Raw genomic sequence first — 16,854 nt, forward strand, 5'->3', positions numbered from 1 at the left:
AAGGGAAGGGGTATCGAGGGATTGATTAAATCTTGTATTGGTATGGCTCAGGCATGATGGGCCGAATGGCCTCCTCCTGTGCTGTTAATCCTTGTAAACTTATGCTAAAAGAATGGGGATTTATTGGAATGGCAATGAGCACAAATTCAAGAACAGAAGGAGTGGGAGCAGTGAAGAAATGAGCAAAAATAAATGAATAAAAGTAAAACATAGAACGACACACAAACAGAAAGGAAAGAAAGAGGAGGAAGAACTAAGACGAGGGTCAAAGGAGTTAAGTCTGTGTTGTGGTAATGGTGTTTTAAATACAGGTGTCAAGACTCAGGGAATAGCTGAAGAAAAGGGGGCAAAAGGCCAACCAACACAAAGTTGAGTGAAGAGAAAACGGGACAATGCACAAATGCACCCATGACACATTGAGAGGACTTGCAGGAGAAAGGGAGACGTGGTATCAGAAGGTGCAACAGAGCTCTGAGGTACAACTGTGAGAGGCCATGAGGTGGTGGTGGACAACAGAATGGGAGGAAGAGGAAAAAAGTAAGGAACTATGAAGAGTGTGAGGAGTTGGAGGTGTCAGAAGAGGCATTTAGCAAAAGCACCTTGGCGCGAGCAAGGTAGGAATGGAGTTCCCGAAGGAACTGTTCAACCATGATGTCACATTTGGTTGCTGCAACAACGAAGGGGCGCTTTGTCTTTGCAAGCTGTCGACAGAGGCTTCCAACAAAGTCAAGCTGATCGGCTAAAGGGCGGTTGGCAACAAGACTAACATCGCAGCACAATATGAACCCATCGACAGTCAGCTTTCCATCAGGCATCTGTAGCTGCTCAAAGTCCTGCTCGACGCCAAGCTGATCCGTGCAGATGTACATTAGCTTCTCTGCGGAGCAAAGCTTGGCAGTGGCTGCTCGTTTAACATATGGCTGAGGGTTAGTACTCCGGTGCGGTTGGAAAGTAGCATCATCGACAAACTCCGTCTGCTCAACGATGCGGAAGGTGAAGGACCCCGATTCGTCGACACGTCGTACCTCACCCCAGTACAAAAACTGGTCATTGTTAACCACACGCCCCCCAAAATCGCTCTGGCTGATGAGAGATGTGTGGGTCTCATAAAAGTCATCAGCTCGGGGACGGACAAAGCGATTGCACAGGCATGATTTCCCCACGCCCGCCGCACCTTTCTCACGCTCTGTGCCTGATAGCCCGACGACAGTCACATTCACGATTCTGCCCTCACGGTTTTTTGCCATGTCTGATACGAGGCACAGCCCCGGTAAAGTCCGTTTTCTCTATGCTCCCGTGGTCCTGCTGTAACGGCAATCGTTGCGGCCGCCCCCAGGGGGTAGGGTGAAAACTCGGACTCGTCCAGCCTCCATTTAGGCCGGGGTTAGGGCCAAGACCAACTCCTCAGACGGACACCAGAAGATCACAATCACCATGCCAGCCAGCTATCAATGGCACACTGCAAAGACAAGGAGGAGCAGTTAGCACGAGGCAAAGTCTGAAGCACCAAGCTCTTCAGTCAATGTCAAATGGCTTGCTTAGTGAGCAAGACCAAAGCCTCCAAGGCCTTGTACTTCTGCCATTTTAAGAATTCTTAAAACACAAGCTGCCAATTGAAGCGCATGCAATGGATAGACCAATTTAACATGCAGTGAAACATTTCTGTTGCAGTCTGGTAAATGAGGAGGGTATTTATTATTTATTTAACCATCAAAGGACTGTGTGAGTGAAAATATTAAATATATATATATATATATATATATATATATATATATATATATATATATATATATATATATATATATATATATATATATATATATACACCAGTTTTACTAAGAAAAACATGCAAATTCATTCTGGTAAAACGAACTTATTCCATCCATCCATCCATCCATTGGGACCATACTCTGTGCAGAGCGTTGGTGCTGCCTCAGCAGTCTCCTTGGCTATTGGGCACAATCCTGGACGGGTCTCCACTCCGACACAGGATACCAGCAAGCTGACACTCATTTTGTCGACCTCGAAAGGATGACGGGCAGAGTCAACCTCACCTGGTATTAATTCAATAGCCGAGTGGGATTTGAACTCAAGATCCGAGGATCCCAAGCCCACCACACTAACCATTAAGTCAACACCAGGCATGAAACGCAATTTGTGGTCTACAGTGTTCAAGTATGTATTAATAATAATACCATTCCTTTCATGCTGTAAATGTGCATAGGGATGCCAAGACAGTTTCATTGGCAATGAGTATATCCCTGGATGGGTCACCACTCCAATGCAGGTTACCATGAATGGTTATTACCCCAATACACTAGTAATCATTTCACTGACCTTAGAAGGATGACTGGCTGAGTCAGCCCCACATGGTGTTAATTCAACAGTGAACAGGGGCTCAAACTCAGGACCCTTTGGTCCCAAGCCAGCAACCTAACCACAAAGCCAACACCAGGCTTCAGTTCAAATATATCATTGAATTTAAATAAAATAAAGATATTAATAGTTGAAGAAAAAATAATGTGGAAGTTTACCACTGTTGACGCAGTGTCTTATACACCACCTTATTGAACATGTTACATTAGTTCTTCGTGCCTGTTGTTTGTGTCCTTTATGATGTCCTAAAAAACAGCAAGTTTCCTGTTTGGAATTATTTTCAATTCAGTTTCAATGCCAGACAGGCAGACAGAGTAAAAATATTATCTCACTCCTCTATGTGCATGCGTGATATGAACAAATTCAGAGCCAAAGTACGGTAAAACTACAGGTTCGTTTTCCAATTCATGTTCAAAATATGATTCAATTTAAATAAGTTGTTCCTTGATCATAAACTGATATTTGTGGACAGACAGACAGACAGACAAAGTAAATCAATTACTTTAACCCTGCTTTCCGATTCGCACTCAAGGGGTAATTCATTTAAAATAAACAAGACGACAGTCCATAGAATTTCAGAGCAGCAAGAGGCAATATTACAACCAAAAGGGTCCTCCAATATATACAGGGTGTTCCAAAAAGACCTGGACAACTTTGGTTGTTAATATATTTAGTACCACAAATGATACAACAATACCCTTTGTTTGATATACTACCCTTTGTACAAAATCTCATAACGTTTTCGACATTTTCAGGTCTGGTGGTTTAACGTAAAAGAAAATGGTGACTCCACAGGAGTGTGTGCTCAGTGTGTCGAAAGGTTCATCAAGCCGAGATCCGAAATGCAAGTTCACCGTAATTTGCTTACAAGACATGGAAGGAATCCGCCATTGCAGACTATCAGAGTGGTACAAGAGGTTTAAGGAGACTGGAAGTTGTCAGAAACAGCAAAAGTACCGGTCGACCAAGCACAAGTGCAGCAGACGTTGAACAAGTTTGTGAATCATTTCAATAAAGTCCCAGAAAATCAATTTGATGCACATCCTGAGAACTGGGACTCCTAACATCACTGCCCTGCATAAAAAAGGTGCAAAAACAGATCCCTGTAACTACAGACCAATCAGCCTTCTCCCAATCATCAGCAAGGTGATGGAATCCATCATCGCTTCAGATATGAAATCCTTCCTCTTCTCCAATGGCTTGATTTCCAATCATCAATTTGGTTTCAGACCAGGTCACTCTACCCTGGATATGCTGCTTCTGCTCTCCCATCAATGGATGGAGGTCCTCAATGCCAGACAGGAAATCTGAGCCGTATCCCTGGACATATCACGTGCTTTTGACACAGTCTAGCACCCTGCCCTACTCACCAAACTCTCTTCCCATGGTATTCAAGGCCATCTCCACTCATGGCTCGCAGACTTCCTCTCCTGTCGCAGTCAACGTGTGGCCCTAAATGGAGTTCTTTCATCCCCTCTTCCTGTGCAGGCTGGAGTTCCTCAAGGTAGCGTTCTGGGCCCTGTTCTTTTTCTGGTTTTCATCAATGATCTCTCGGACTCTCTGGAAAATCCTCTATTTCTCTTTGCCGACGACTCCACCCTCTGCCGTACCATCTGTCATCCCTCAGACCGGCAAGCAGCAGCTTCTTCGCTCACTGCAGATCTGGATAAAATCACAAACTGGTCCAACACGTGGAACATGTCTTTCAATCCAGACAAATCTCACACTCTCACTATGTCTCTTCGAAAGGACCGTTTACAAAACCCCCCATCCACTTTCTCAACAATCCTCTGGAAGAAGTCTTTTCTTTCAAGCTTCTAGGTCTCACTATCTGCCATGACCTTTCCTGGGAAAGTCACATTTCCAACCTCGCCTCAAAAGCCAGTCGCCGACTGGAAATCCTCCGTCGTGCTAAGTCCTTCCTCGGCCCTCTTGAGCTCCTGACCACTTACAAAGCTTTTGTCCGTAGCCTGATGGAGTACTGCTCTCCCCTCTGGGCTGGTGCTCCTACCTCCCACCTTTCTCGGCTTCACGCTGTCGAAACCAGGGCATTTAAGATCATCGGCATCTCCCACAATGAAGCTGAGTCTTTGGGCCTCTCACTCAATCACCGCAGGTTGGTCGGTGGTCTTTCTGTCTTCTACCGACTCCTCTCCAGCCTTGCCCCCCTGCTCTCTCTGCGATTTGTCCCCACCACATTTCCACAGGGCGCTCAAGGTCCGCCAACAACCCCCTTCTGGTAAAACTACCAAAATCACGAATCACTGCTCATCTTCACTCTTTCATTCCTCTTTTTTCCCGCCTTTGGAATAAACTTCCTCACTTTATTCTTTCCCATTCTTCCCTCCAGGCTTTCAAAACAGCTGTTCACCACCACCTCTTATCTTCCCCCATCCAAATCCTCGATCTTTTCTACCCCCGATAATCCACCCAAGCCCACTTCCTTAATTTCTCCTGCTTTCCTTCCTGAAAGTCCCTGAAATGTCCATCTTCTCTTCGCCATGTTCCCCGTCCCATCCCCATCCCTCTCCCTTCCACAGTTCACCTAATGTGTCTGTTCCCCACTGTTTTGTCCCTTCCACTCCCGCCCCTCTTGTCTCATGCCTCCTTGCTGTGAGTTGTGTGTTAGCTCTCATACGAGCCTCGACCAAGGTATACAAAAAAAAAACCACCACTGTACCCCGGATTTTGCATAAAGGACTGAAGCTTTATGCCGATAAGTGCGGATTCTACAGGAACTCAAACCAAATGACGGGACCAAACACAAGGCGTTTGCCTTGGAAATGCTCAGTCGCCTCGACAATGATGAAGATTACCTGAAAAAGGTCATGATGAGGCTTGCTTTCATGTATTGGGGAAGGTCAACCTGCACAAAGTGAGGATCTGGGGCTCTGAAACCCCCTACGTGGTCAATGAACACATACGCGACAGTCCAAAGGTCAATGTGTGGTGTGATGTGACCTGCTCCATGACCACTTGGTGGGTCCGTTTTTCTTTGCGGAGGATACAGTGTTCTCAACAGTTTACATGAACATGTTGGAAGGATTTGCCTTCCCACAGATTGAAGACCTGTGACCTGATATAATTTTTAACAGGACAGCGCTCCTCATTGGGCTTTAGTCGTTCGAGCCGTCCTGAATGAAAGTTTTCCACGTATCTGGATTGGCCAAGATGGACCAACTGCCTGGCCCTCATGATCAGAAATAACCCCCTTGATTTTTTTTCAATGAAGGTTTGTGAAAGATGTTGTCTACAACACTAAGGTGACAAACCTGCGGGATCTTCGTTCTCGGATCACAGCTGCAGGCGCACTGGTGGACGCAAACGTGATGAGCCGAACATGGCAAGAACTCGTGCACCACCTTGATTTTTTACACGCATGACAAATGGAGCCCACATTGAAGAGTATTGATGGTGTGCAGAAAACTTTATGAGTTTTTATATCAGAAAATTTCATTTGTGGTTCTAAATACATGAATAACCAAGGTTGTCCGGGTATTTTTGGAACACCCCGTACACCCAATTGAGGTGGGAGATATTGTGGTAATTGGTCTGTGCATCAGTGAGTATGCGAATCCGTACACAGATCAATTTCAATACAGATAGTCTAAGATCTACTGTACTCTATATCCCTCAGGAAGGCTCTGTGTTGTTAAATGCCCAGTCTTTCTCCTACTGCTTCACCATAAATCAAGTTTGGCATGCAAGATCTAAGACAAGGATATCATGTAAATCCCAACATTGAAAGTACAGGGATGGTCAGGAAAAGAAAAAGTAACATACGAGTCGTTTAAAAATATAAGACGGGAAAATTAACTGGAGCGGTTGGTTGCAGGGTAAAAATGTTGAATAATCATGAGCCTCAAATGATTAGTGGATGCCATTGGTGCAGTGAATAAATATTCATTATCTGTCACAGATAAATGGGTTTGATATTTCATTCTACAAACCAAATAGATTTAAAAGCATCTCCTCATTAAAAAGAGGTCAAATTTATCTTTGAGAGCGTCTCATAAATTTCATTCTGCGAGTTAAGAAAGTTTTGAAATAATATATCATCTATCTATAATTCGAGCAATCTCTGTGTGTGTGTCTGTGTGTGTGTGTCTGTGTGTGTGTGTCTGTGACCGCTGTTTCTCGATAACCACTGGTCCGATCTAATTGAAACTTGCCAGATATATTGCTGGGGACCTGAGGATGTGCCTTTTCAAGGTTTGATATTAATCGGATGAGTGCTTCCCAAGTTATGGCCATTTATTTACCAACCAATGACAGGACACGTTGCTGCGTGGGCGTGGCCGATGGGGGAAGAGAACCTCAGCCGCGTTCCCCATTACGGGTTACAACGTACGGACTTCCGGAGAGTGATGACTTCGTGTATTCCAATAATTTATCGATTACTTATGCGCATTTATAGATAAACACAATGCCCCAAGTTATGATCGTTTTCGTATTAGACGGTGCATACATTTTGGTAACATCAGAGTGAGCTGGTATGCTCCGAAGCAGGAAGTAATTTTTTTTCTCTTCCCTTCTCTTTGTGTTTTTCCTTGCGATGATATTGCGAAAAGTCAAAATACGTTGGCGCTAATTGAATAATTGGCCATTAAAACTAAATTGTGAATAATCGTGACTGCGATATGCGAACTTCCGGGCCACGCACGTACGGGCACGCCAAAGCGATGGAACGGCCTGTGTGGTTGTTGTTTCTTGGTCGCGGTTTGAAGTTTTTTTGTTTGTTTTTTTAAACGGGCACGTACTAGTAATCTAAATGATAAGAGAGATGGTTGTGTGTGTGCGTCATCATTTGTTCAGACATGAGCTGAATGGATCTTCATCAAATCATCAATATTTACTTTTAACAAGGTGTGTATACATGCAACAGGAAGAAGATAATTGGTTTCAGGTCTCATGGTCAGTTGACAGACACAATTTCATGGGGTTTCCACATATCGTGCGGGATTGTGAGTTGGAAAGGCGACCTTGACAAGCCGTGACTGTTTTTGCGGTTTCTGTGAAGTCAGTGACAGCATGATTGGGGAGAGAAAGGCGTTAAATAGTCCGCTATTTCGATGCTGGAATATACGTTTACTTTTTTGAGTGGGGGAGGGTGAGAAGGGGAAAACATCGTTGGGATTGGAAGGAGGGTGGGAAGGGGCATGGGCAAAGATGGGACAGAGTTGTGAGACGGAGGTTGAGGCTTTGGGTTAACACACCTCGTCACACACCCAACCTGTCCAACAAGTTTAATCCGAATATAGATATATCTATATATATATATATATATATATATATATATATATATATATATATATATATATATATATACATATCTATATATACTGTATGTATATCTATATATTGTTACGGTTGTGGAAATTCACAGATCACCATTCAGGTTCCCCGAAGATCAGTAATGTCGATAAGTGTGTGTTCCAGGTTAGATTTCCCCACTGATGTATAACGGGAATTATTTGTGTGCCGGGCTGTGAATCTTCAGTTATCCATTATTCTGTCTCTATCTTTATTTTAACAATAACAACAACAATAACAACAACGACAACATCTCCTCACCATCTTCTCCACAACCGCCATCATCTCCTCACCATCTTCTCCACAACCGCCATCATCTGCTCACCGTCTTCTCCACAACCGCCATCATCTCCTCACCATCTTCTCCACAACCGTCATCATCTCCTCACCATCTTCACCACGTCCGCGTGAAGACTGTGATGTCAACCACGTCCGCGTTTGACGGCAAGGTCGGATCAAAACGGCAAAAGGGGCGGAGCCAGCCGGGGGTGAAGGGTCAAAGGTGAAAGAGCGAGCACCCCCCCCCCCTCCCCCGAACCCGATAAAAAGCTGTGCTGGAACGCCGAGAAGTCTGTTGTTGGAGTTGTTGCAGTCCGGGGAGTCCAGTGGAGTTGTTGGAGTGTTGGAGTCTGGGGAGTCCAGTGGAGAACGAACGAGCTGGAGAACGAGGAGAACGAACGAGCTGGAGAATGAGTGGAGAACGAGTTGAGGAGTATGAGTGGGAGTTGAAGAAGAGCACTGGGAGAGAGCGTTCAAGTTCGCGCTGCGTTGGTGTGGTGGAGTCGCAGTTGGGGTGGGGAGCTGGAGAGTTCGGAGGTTGGAGTGCGGGCAGAGACACCGAGGGTCGCCGAACCAGGTAGCCCGTTCGGTCTCTCGGAGCCTCTTTGGTCATCCCGGCTCCGAGCGAATTATAAAGGCTCACGAGCCCGGTTCTTCCTTTCTTTCTTGGGTTTTGCATGAAAGTCTGTGGCGCCTTGCCCATAAGTAACAAACTGATTAAGTGCACGTACATTACATAATAGACATCGGCTGTAGGTTTTTGCTCGTGTCTTTTTCCCCCTCCCCCCCCTCCCCATTCATTCCATTGCTCGTGTTTGAATAAATTTTCCCCATTTTTGAATGTTAACCTGCTCGTCGTGTCACTTTCTGTCATTGACTGCCATAATTGCGTTCGGGATATTAGCTGGCTGATTATAAGCCGATAAAACGTACATCTGGTCCGACGGGGCTTGGCGATATAAAACCGCTCGGCAATCGCATACGGAACGATATGCTTAAGCGGCTCGTTTTCGTGCAGGTCCCGTTGAGGTATAAAAACTCCCGGCATTTCTGTCCGCGCGAATAATTAGGTACATCGACAATTCGGCGATCGACCCCTGTAATGCGTGGACAGAAGAGTTGGCTGGCTTATGGTGTGTTAAAAACGCCCGTAGCTGGGTTTCGGCGTTGATCCGGAAGCTGCGACTAGATTGCCATGTTCGGTGGGCACGCAAGGCCGCAATCGGGCTGAAGGCGGTCGTCCGCACGCCGGAGTGGCGGAAATCTACAACAATATGTATAATTGTATATATATATATATACATTGTGATGTCCACGGGACTTGAACAGTCCCGCCAACGTAGAATGAGCCGAAACGACGGAGGCGATTTATTTTTATAACCCAAAGATGGCGGTTTTAATCGCTCTACCGCAAACGGGACGAGGAAGGTGGCACGAGTCGCTTTTCACTGAGTTAATAACGTTTATTTCTCTAACCAGAAATAATAAGACTCGGCAAGAGGAGGGATCCGGGGCGATTCGACGGGATGGTGGTGTGGGTTCGGGCGTGGGGAAAACACAAACAATTCCAATGGATATACAAATCTCAAACCCTCTAAGGCACCAGGTACACACACACACACACACACACACACACACACACACACACACACACACACACACACACACACACACACACACACACACACACACACACACACACACACACACACACACACACACACAAAACGTAGCTGGTCCTGGTGGTCAGGCTGGCCCATGGTGTAGATGCAACAGTCCCTGGATTGGCGTTGGACGAGCTGGCGTTGCGCTCGTCAGGGGCAGGAGACACCGTGGAGCTGTCGACCCCCTGGTGTCGGCCAAAGACCGCTCACAGCCGCCAGGGAGCCAGTTCTGGCGCCAAGTTGCGAGCAGGAGAGGGAGGCAGGTCCGCCCGCCGTTCGACCCTGTACTCTGAGCCAGCAGAACCCCAGAGCCAACCGAGGTGAGGCACGAGGCACAGCAAGGCCACGAGACACGATGAATCCAGGATCGAATCAGCGCAACAAAACAGCACGCTCCCAGCACAACAGCCTCCACCAAAACGGTTTTTCTTTACCGATCTTCTTCCTCCCACCCCTTTTCTCCGAACAGAACCTTTTTATCCTCGAGTCCTCGTCACTTCCAATCGAGCCGTTTTATTGGCCCTCCGCCGTCGCCTTCAGCCAATCGTGATCACGGGGCGGAGCCATCCGCAGCACTGTCCTGTGACATCACGGCAAGCCTCCAGGGAATACTAAGAGGGTTTACGCAGACACACTTACCCTAACCTGTCTCCCTATCGAATTACGTGACAATTATCATTTCCCCCTAGAAGAAATGGACATTTACTAGACAACTTATCACCACTCAATTGCTACTTATTACATCGAGATCCTGGTAAACTCGAACAGCATGGCATACCTAATTAAACATCCTAATTACCCTTTGAATGCATACCCCCCCCCCTCAGACATAACAATATATATATATATATATATATATATATATATATATATATATATATATATATATTTGGCCCCATCTTTCAATTTTTGAAATTAGGCCTATGTTGAACATAAAAATAATTGGTGGTTGAATTCATTGACTTGATATGCAAATCCTGTTCAAATTTCAAGTCAATTGGATAAAAATTGAGGATTTTAGAAATTCCACCCAAATTGTTGACCTTTGGCCTATGTTGATCCCAAAAATAATTGTTTGAATTCAGTGAGCTGATGTGAAAATCCTGTTCAAATTTCAAGTCAATCTAATGGAAATTGAGGATTTTAGAAATTGCACCTAAGTTATTGACCTTTGGCCTATGTTGACCTTTTGGCCTAATGACAACCTCAAAAATAATAGGTGGTTGAATTCAGTGACCTGATATGCAAATCCTGTTCAAATCTGAAATCAATAGAATGAAAATTGACAATTTTAGAAATTTGAAAAAGTTGTTGACCTTTGACCTATGATAACCTTTTGACCTCAAAAATAAATAAGATTCTGTCAGACACCAACTCTACCCATTTGATGAAGTTTTCGTGAATATCAGTTGAAAATTGTGACCTGTCGGCAATTAAAGGTGAGCGGAACAAAAAAACAGAAGCGATCAAAATACTTGTGAAACAGACAGATAGACAAAGGCTGAAAACATCACCTCAGAGGAAATTAAAATAAATTTGATGCATTTTACAACTTCAACATCTGATCCCTGGGAATATAAAACAAATTAAAAGTTCTTCAAGTCCTCGCTTAACATTGTAGTTACGTTCTTGAAAAGTGCAACGAACTGAAACAACTTTAAGTGAATCCAATTTCCCAAAAATAATTAATGTAAATAGAGGGTGGTTTGGTTTCAAGGAAAAATTTTTAGCATCAGACAAAAGACAATATTTACATATAAAGTGCAAGTTTTAAATATTTTTAAACAAACAATTGAATATCATAATCTCAAGTTGCAATTTTTTCTCATCATTTTCATTGCTTCAGATCTTCATTGGTTAGCTCTTCTCCGTGTGATTACAGAAGTTGTGTAACGTCGGTTTCTTTCCACCTCATCAAAACCCACTTTATTGGCCAATCCGAGGATAACTTTCTTCATCACAGGGACATCATCATTAAATCCTTGCAAGTCATCGACACATTCAGGCGACAACTTCTTCCACACACACCATTCATGCACACCTGAGTAACTTCAGCACAGGACCCACCGATGGTATGGATGCACTTGAGGATGTTTCCATGAGTTTGATGTGTAAACACATGACAGCGAGTCAGGTGAATCACTACTTGTTAAACACCTGAGATTGGAGAGGGTGACGCAACCACTGATGTTATGGATGCACAGCTCAGTGTATACAAGGCCTCTACTGTAGTACTCTGGTGGGCTTATACACCAGTATTTACAGTATGGTTTATACTGTTGTTTTATTTTTAAAATGAAGAAAACCATTAGTTTGGTATTTAAGGTGTTTTAATGCAGACCAGATTGTAGTAGTTATTTACTGTCCACGACGTTATAACGGAACGGTGAACGACTTTAAACGAGTATGTTCTCTAATAGATCAGCGACTTAATAATGAAACAACGTTAACTGGGACGATGTTAAGCGAGGAATTGCTGTGTTGTATTTTGCTGAATAAGTGTGTGTATTACTAAAATGAATGCTGGGTTGTTAGCAGTAAACAAAATGTTTCTGTTTTTAAAATAAAAAATATCAAATATTGACTGTCTATAAACTGTACTGTAACATACATATATATATATATATATATATATATATATATATATATATATATTTGTTATGTTTTTTTCACCACCTTCAGGAAAGCAACGGGTTCAATGCTATTGTTCCTTTAAAACAACAACATATTTGGAACCAAAGTTATATGGTGTCAAAGAACCCCTCCTGCACATTCAAAGATGGCATGCCGAGTTGTGGCAGCAGCTATTAAAAAAAAACAAAAAATCTCTCACAAGATAAACCCAATTGGTACAGAAAGGTACATGTATGATGGCAAATCAGGCAAGAGCCATGCCTGCGGTAAATCATGATTCTTTTTTAATGCCTCGGGTGGCTTCGTGCCGAACTTGCGCTACGAGCGGAAGAAGGCTCTCCATGACCAAAGGTCCAAGCATTCCATTTGAGTGTGGCCTGAGCCAGACAAAATGGCACTACTGTAATCCAACATTTATAAACACCATAAATAACCAATAATGCCAGGTTACACAGGCCTGCATCAAGCATGCGAGAGGCTAGTTTGTATGCGGCAGCCACCTGTAAAAGCACAGCCCATCTTGAATTTTCTGTAAATGGAAATAAACGATTAGAATCATGAAAGAAAATGAAAGAATCTGGAGCATTTTGTAAAACCCTTTGTTTAAATATTTCGACACGTTTGGGTTGGCTTGTTTGGCACTCACAATGTTGGGATCCCAGAGTTAAAATCCCATGTACTGTGTTGATTCATCCCCTGTCTACTGATGTATCCGTAATTAATGTAAAGGTGTAATTATATGGCCTCACATCCTTGTACCTGAAGGTAATACAGGTACAAGCTCTTCCATTAGCCTTTGATCACTTTAAAGAAAAAACGGAGTCATTCTTGAAAAGAGAGGGGGGGGGGGTTGAGGGAGAAATGAAAATGTAAAAAAAAATCAGTTCACAGGAATCTGGCTAATCACGCACACCCAAATATAAAGTGCACAGCTCCCCATCAGGAGCCCCACAGTCAATATCCTTTTATCTTAAAAACACTCCGTTTATCATAAAATCCTAATAACCAGCTGACAAAATGTCCAAGATTAAGACAGTATAATCAGCCTTCCAAAAAACACAATCTCTGTGATATTCTCCCCGAGTCCAAGCTTTGTGCTCACCTCCACACCTTTATCCCTCACCCTCATTATCTCTGCCCCCCCCCACCCCTCTCTCTCCCCACCACCCTGCCCTTTATCTTATCTTCCTTTCCTGATTCCATCTATTCTTCCTCTTCCCTATCGTCCTTCATGATGGCAGCCCATTATCTCATGTGATGCCACATACTTACAGTACCCAGGCATGAGCTTTCGATTCCCACCAATTCCATTCATGAAAAAATATATTTTTTGACGCTCAGAAGAACTGAACGGTAAAGGGGTGAGAGACCGGCACAGCAACGTTGAAGCACAGGAGAAGAGGCAGATGAGGGATGGGGAATTGTGCAAGGAGCAAACACAACAGCAGCATAGTAAGTAGGAATATATGGACAAGACGCAAGAATGTATGGACATTGAAGGTCATGGAATCCATCATCGCAGTTGACATCAAATCCTTCCTTTTCTTTAGCAGCCTCTTCTCAGATCATCAATTTCAGACCATGTCACTCTACCTTGGATATGCTGCTGAAACTCTTTCAACAATGGACAGAGGCCTTCCATATTAGACATAACATAAGAGCAGTCTCTCTGGACATATCTCATGCTTTTGATACAGTCTGTCACCCTGCCTTACTCTCCAAACTCCGTCTATGGCATCCAAGGCGAACTCCACACATGGTTTACTGACTTCCTCCACTCTCGTAGCCAACGTGTGGCTCTCAACAGAATCCCTTCATCTCATCTCCTCTCCCTGTCAAGGCTGGAGTGTTCCTGGCCCAGTCCTATTCCTGATCTTAATTATTGATCTCTCCGACTCTGCAAAATCCTCCTTATCTATTTGCTTACTGTATGGCTCCACCCTCTGCCATGACATCCCTCATCCTTTAGACAGGCAGACAGCAGCCTCTTCCCATTATTCACACTTTGATAGATTCACAAGCCGGTCAAACACCTGGAATATGTCTTCCAGTCCTGACAAATCTCAAACTCTCTCTCTAAAAGGACCATACGACAACCCCCCCCCCCCCCAATGTCTTTACAAATTTCCAGTTTGACCTTCCTAAGAATTTGCTTCTGTATCAATCTTGTCTACCCTATGTATTCTCACGTAACCCTCATTTCTCCAAGCCTCCCTCTATTTTGTCCCTCAATCCTGCCGTTGTTGTGTTTCCTCCTCTCTGAAAAGCTGACAAAAACAAAGTAACTTGGAAAGGCACTCAGTCGAGTGCATACTTCTGCCCGGATGAACAGTTTATGTTTTGCATCCCAATGATAGGCTGGATCTGGAAGTTCTAACGACTCAAGAAATGTCAACAATTTCCAAATTCGAATCGGTTTGTTCTTATCACCTACCCAACTCATTCACCAAGTTTTGTCAGAACTCGCCCACAACTTTTTGAAATATCATGATATATATATATATATATATATATATATATATATATATATATATATATATATATATATATATATAGTTTTTGGACGCATCCCTCAGTGATGATGAATCACTTAAATTTTTTTTTTGAACTCTCGTATCCGGATCTGGATTCGGATCCTCTCCAAAATTGGTTCAATTCGTCCTTGTCACACACCCAACCTGTCCACCAAGTATCATCCAAATCAGTTCATAACGTTTTGAGATATCCTGAATACAAACAAACAAATGAAATTGCTCGTTGAGCAAGGAATTGCCCGAATAACTTTGTCATATCTCCATGATCTCTGAAAAAACAAAAACCTGGAAATCAATTTGGTTTTTATAAGTCGATAGTGTCACTGTTTAATGAGTTATAGCACTTAGTTGGGTCATGATCATAACTTGGAAGTCAATCGGACTTGAAATGGCGTTTTTATCGCAATTTGAATGTTTTGACCTGACCCCCCCTGACATTCGACCCCCGACCGCTAAGAAGGGTGTTGGTGTGACACCCCAATGTGACATATCGTTGGATGCAGTATTGGAAGATGCACATTTTGGATTTGGTTTGAAGTCGATACGACCATTTTAGCGGACGTTATTGCGAAAAGAAGAATTTCGGTATTTCGGTGACCTTGACCTTTGACCTAGATTCACCAAAAACGCAAGTGTCTAAGTTGGACAATGGCCGACGTCTGTATCCAGTTTGGTCATGATCGCTGACAAGGTGTGGCTGCTACAGGGTAAACAAACACACAAACAAACAGACAGACAGACAGGCAGACACAGAATGACACACACAACCGATCAACATAATTGCCGAAATCCGAAGGATTCCAGCAATTAACAAACAAACCAACCAACAAGGGTGAAAACATCACCTCCATCCATCGCAGACAGCGGAGGTAATGAGGAAAAGAGTGGAGGTGCATGGACTGGGAAGAAGAATCACTGAGAACAGAAAAGACCTGCAATAAGAATAATGGCCTTTCCCACCCACAACTTATATACTCAGGATGAAATAAAATAATTTGGCAATAGGTTATTTTGCTCCACTTGTCTTCTGCTGATGTCATCTAGTTCTTCCACAAACCAATCCCAACCTCAATATACAGAAGACATCCACAAACAAGCGTCTCAAGCGCACGACTCAAGAAATGTCAACAACCAGGAAGATGACTGCTGCTGGAACAAATGAAACAGCAAATAAAAAGGCTTACGTAAGGACGAACAAGGCACTCTGCAGTATTGTGAAGCCGAATGAAAAGGTTTAGCATTAGCAATGGCTCACATGCTCACACAACATCATATCGTGGAATGTCGCTTCGTCATGAGGAATGAGCTTTGCAAGGAAAAAATAATCAATTGAAAGGTGCTTGTTATTACTGGTTTGGAAGTCAACTTGAACAAGCAAGCAACGATTACAATGGTAACCTGTTGGATACGAGGCATGAGGTTATGAACGTAATTTGAAGATGGCCCTCAAATCTAGAAATATGCAAAAAAACAAAAAACAAAATAAACTGAAACTGTAATCTGAAAAATGGGAAGTTCTTTCTGAAAATAAATAAATAAATAAATAAATAAACACGAGCCAGCGAGCCACGGTTTTGCGGATACTCACCTGAGGCATGTACTGGTTTCTCAAAATGACTATGTGGCGAGACAATGTAAGGCATTCGGAGATTTTGGATGCTGTTGAGCTGGGAATCAAATTCAGGGATTAAAAATTAATTAACTAATTAATCTATTCTTTATTTTCAAAAGACAGTAGAATCACATCTCCTAAGCTTTGAATATTAATAATCTTTACCTCCGCCACCGAAGGTGGTACTGACCCGCCGTTCGTTTGTCTGTGAGCAGGATTTCTCAAAAGGTTGTGGACGGATTCGGACGAAACTTGGTTGACAGGTTTGGTGTGTTACAAGGACAAAATGATTCGATTGCGATGAAGATCGGGATGCGGATACGAGAATTTTTTAAAAGTGATTCTTCACCATTGAGAGAAGGGCCAAAAACGATTGGTGCTCAAAAAGGTTGTGCACGGTTATGCCAAACCGAGGTGGATGAGTTGGTTCGGTGACAAGAAC

General features: G+C 43.4%; 1 protein-coding gene across 1 annotated transcript in view; it reads right to left on the reverse strand.

Moving 5' to 3' along the window:
• LOC147012178 (rho GTPase-activating protein 5-like) overlaps nt 1-16,854 on the reverse strand; it is a 142,074-nt gene that overhangs the window by 116,376 nt on the left and 8,844 nt on the right. Inside the window, exon 2 of the mRNA XM_085855954.1 lies at nt 600-1,459. Within this exon, the coding sequence (XP_085712080.1) occupies nt 600-1,247 (648 nt within the window). The 5' untranslated portion in view covers nt 1,248-1,459. The remainder of the gene's footprint in view (nt 1-599; nt 1,460-16,854) is intronic.

The sequence above is a fragment of the Eptatretus burgeri genome, chromosome 15 (assembly GCF_056783735.1).
Source record: "Eptatretus burgeri isolate ZD-2024b chromosome 15, Ebu_testis_v1, whole genome shotgun sequence".
NCBI lineage: Eukaryota > Metazoa > Chordata > Myxini > Myxiniformes > Myxinidae > Eptatretus > Eptatretus burgeri.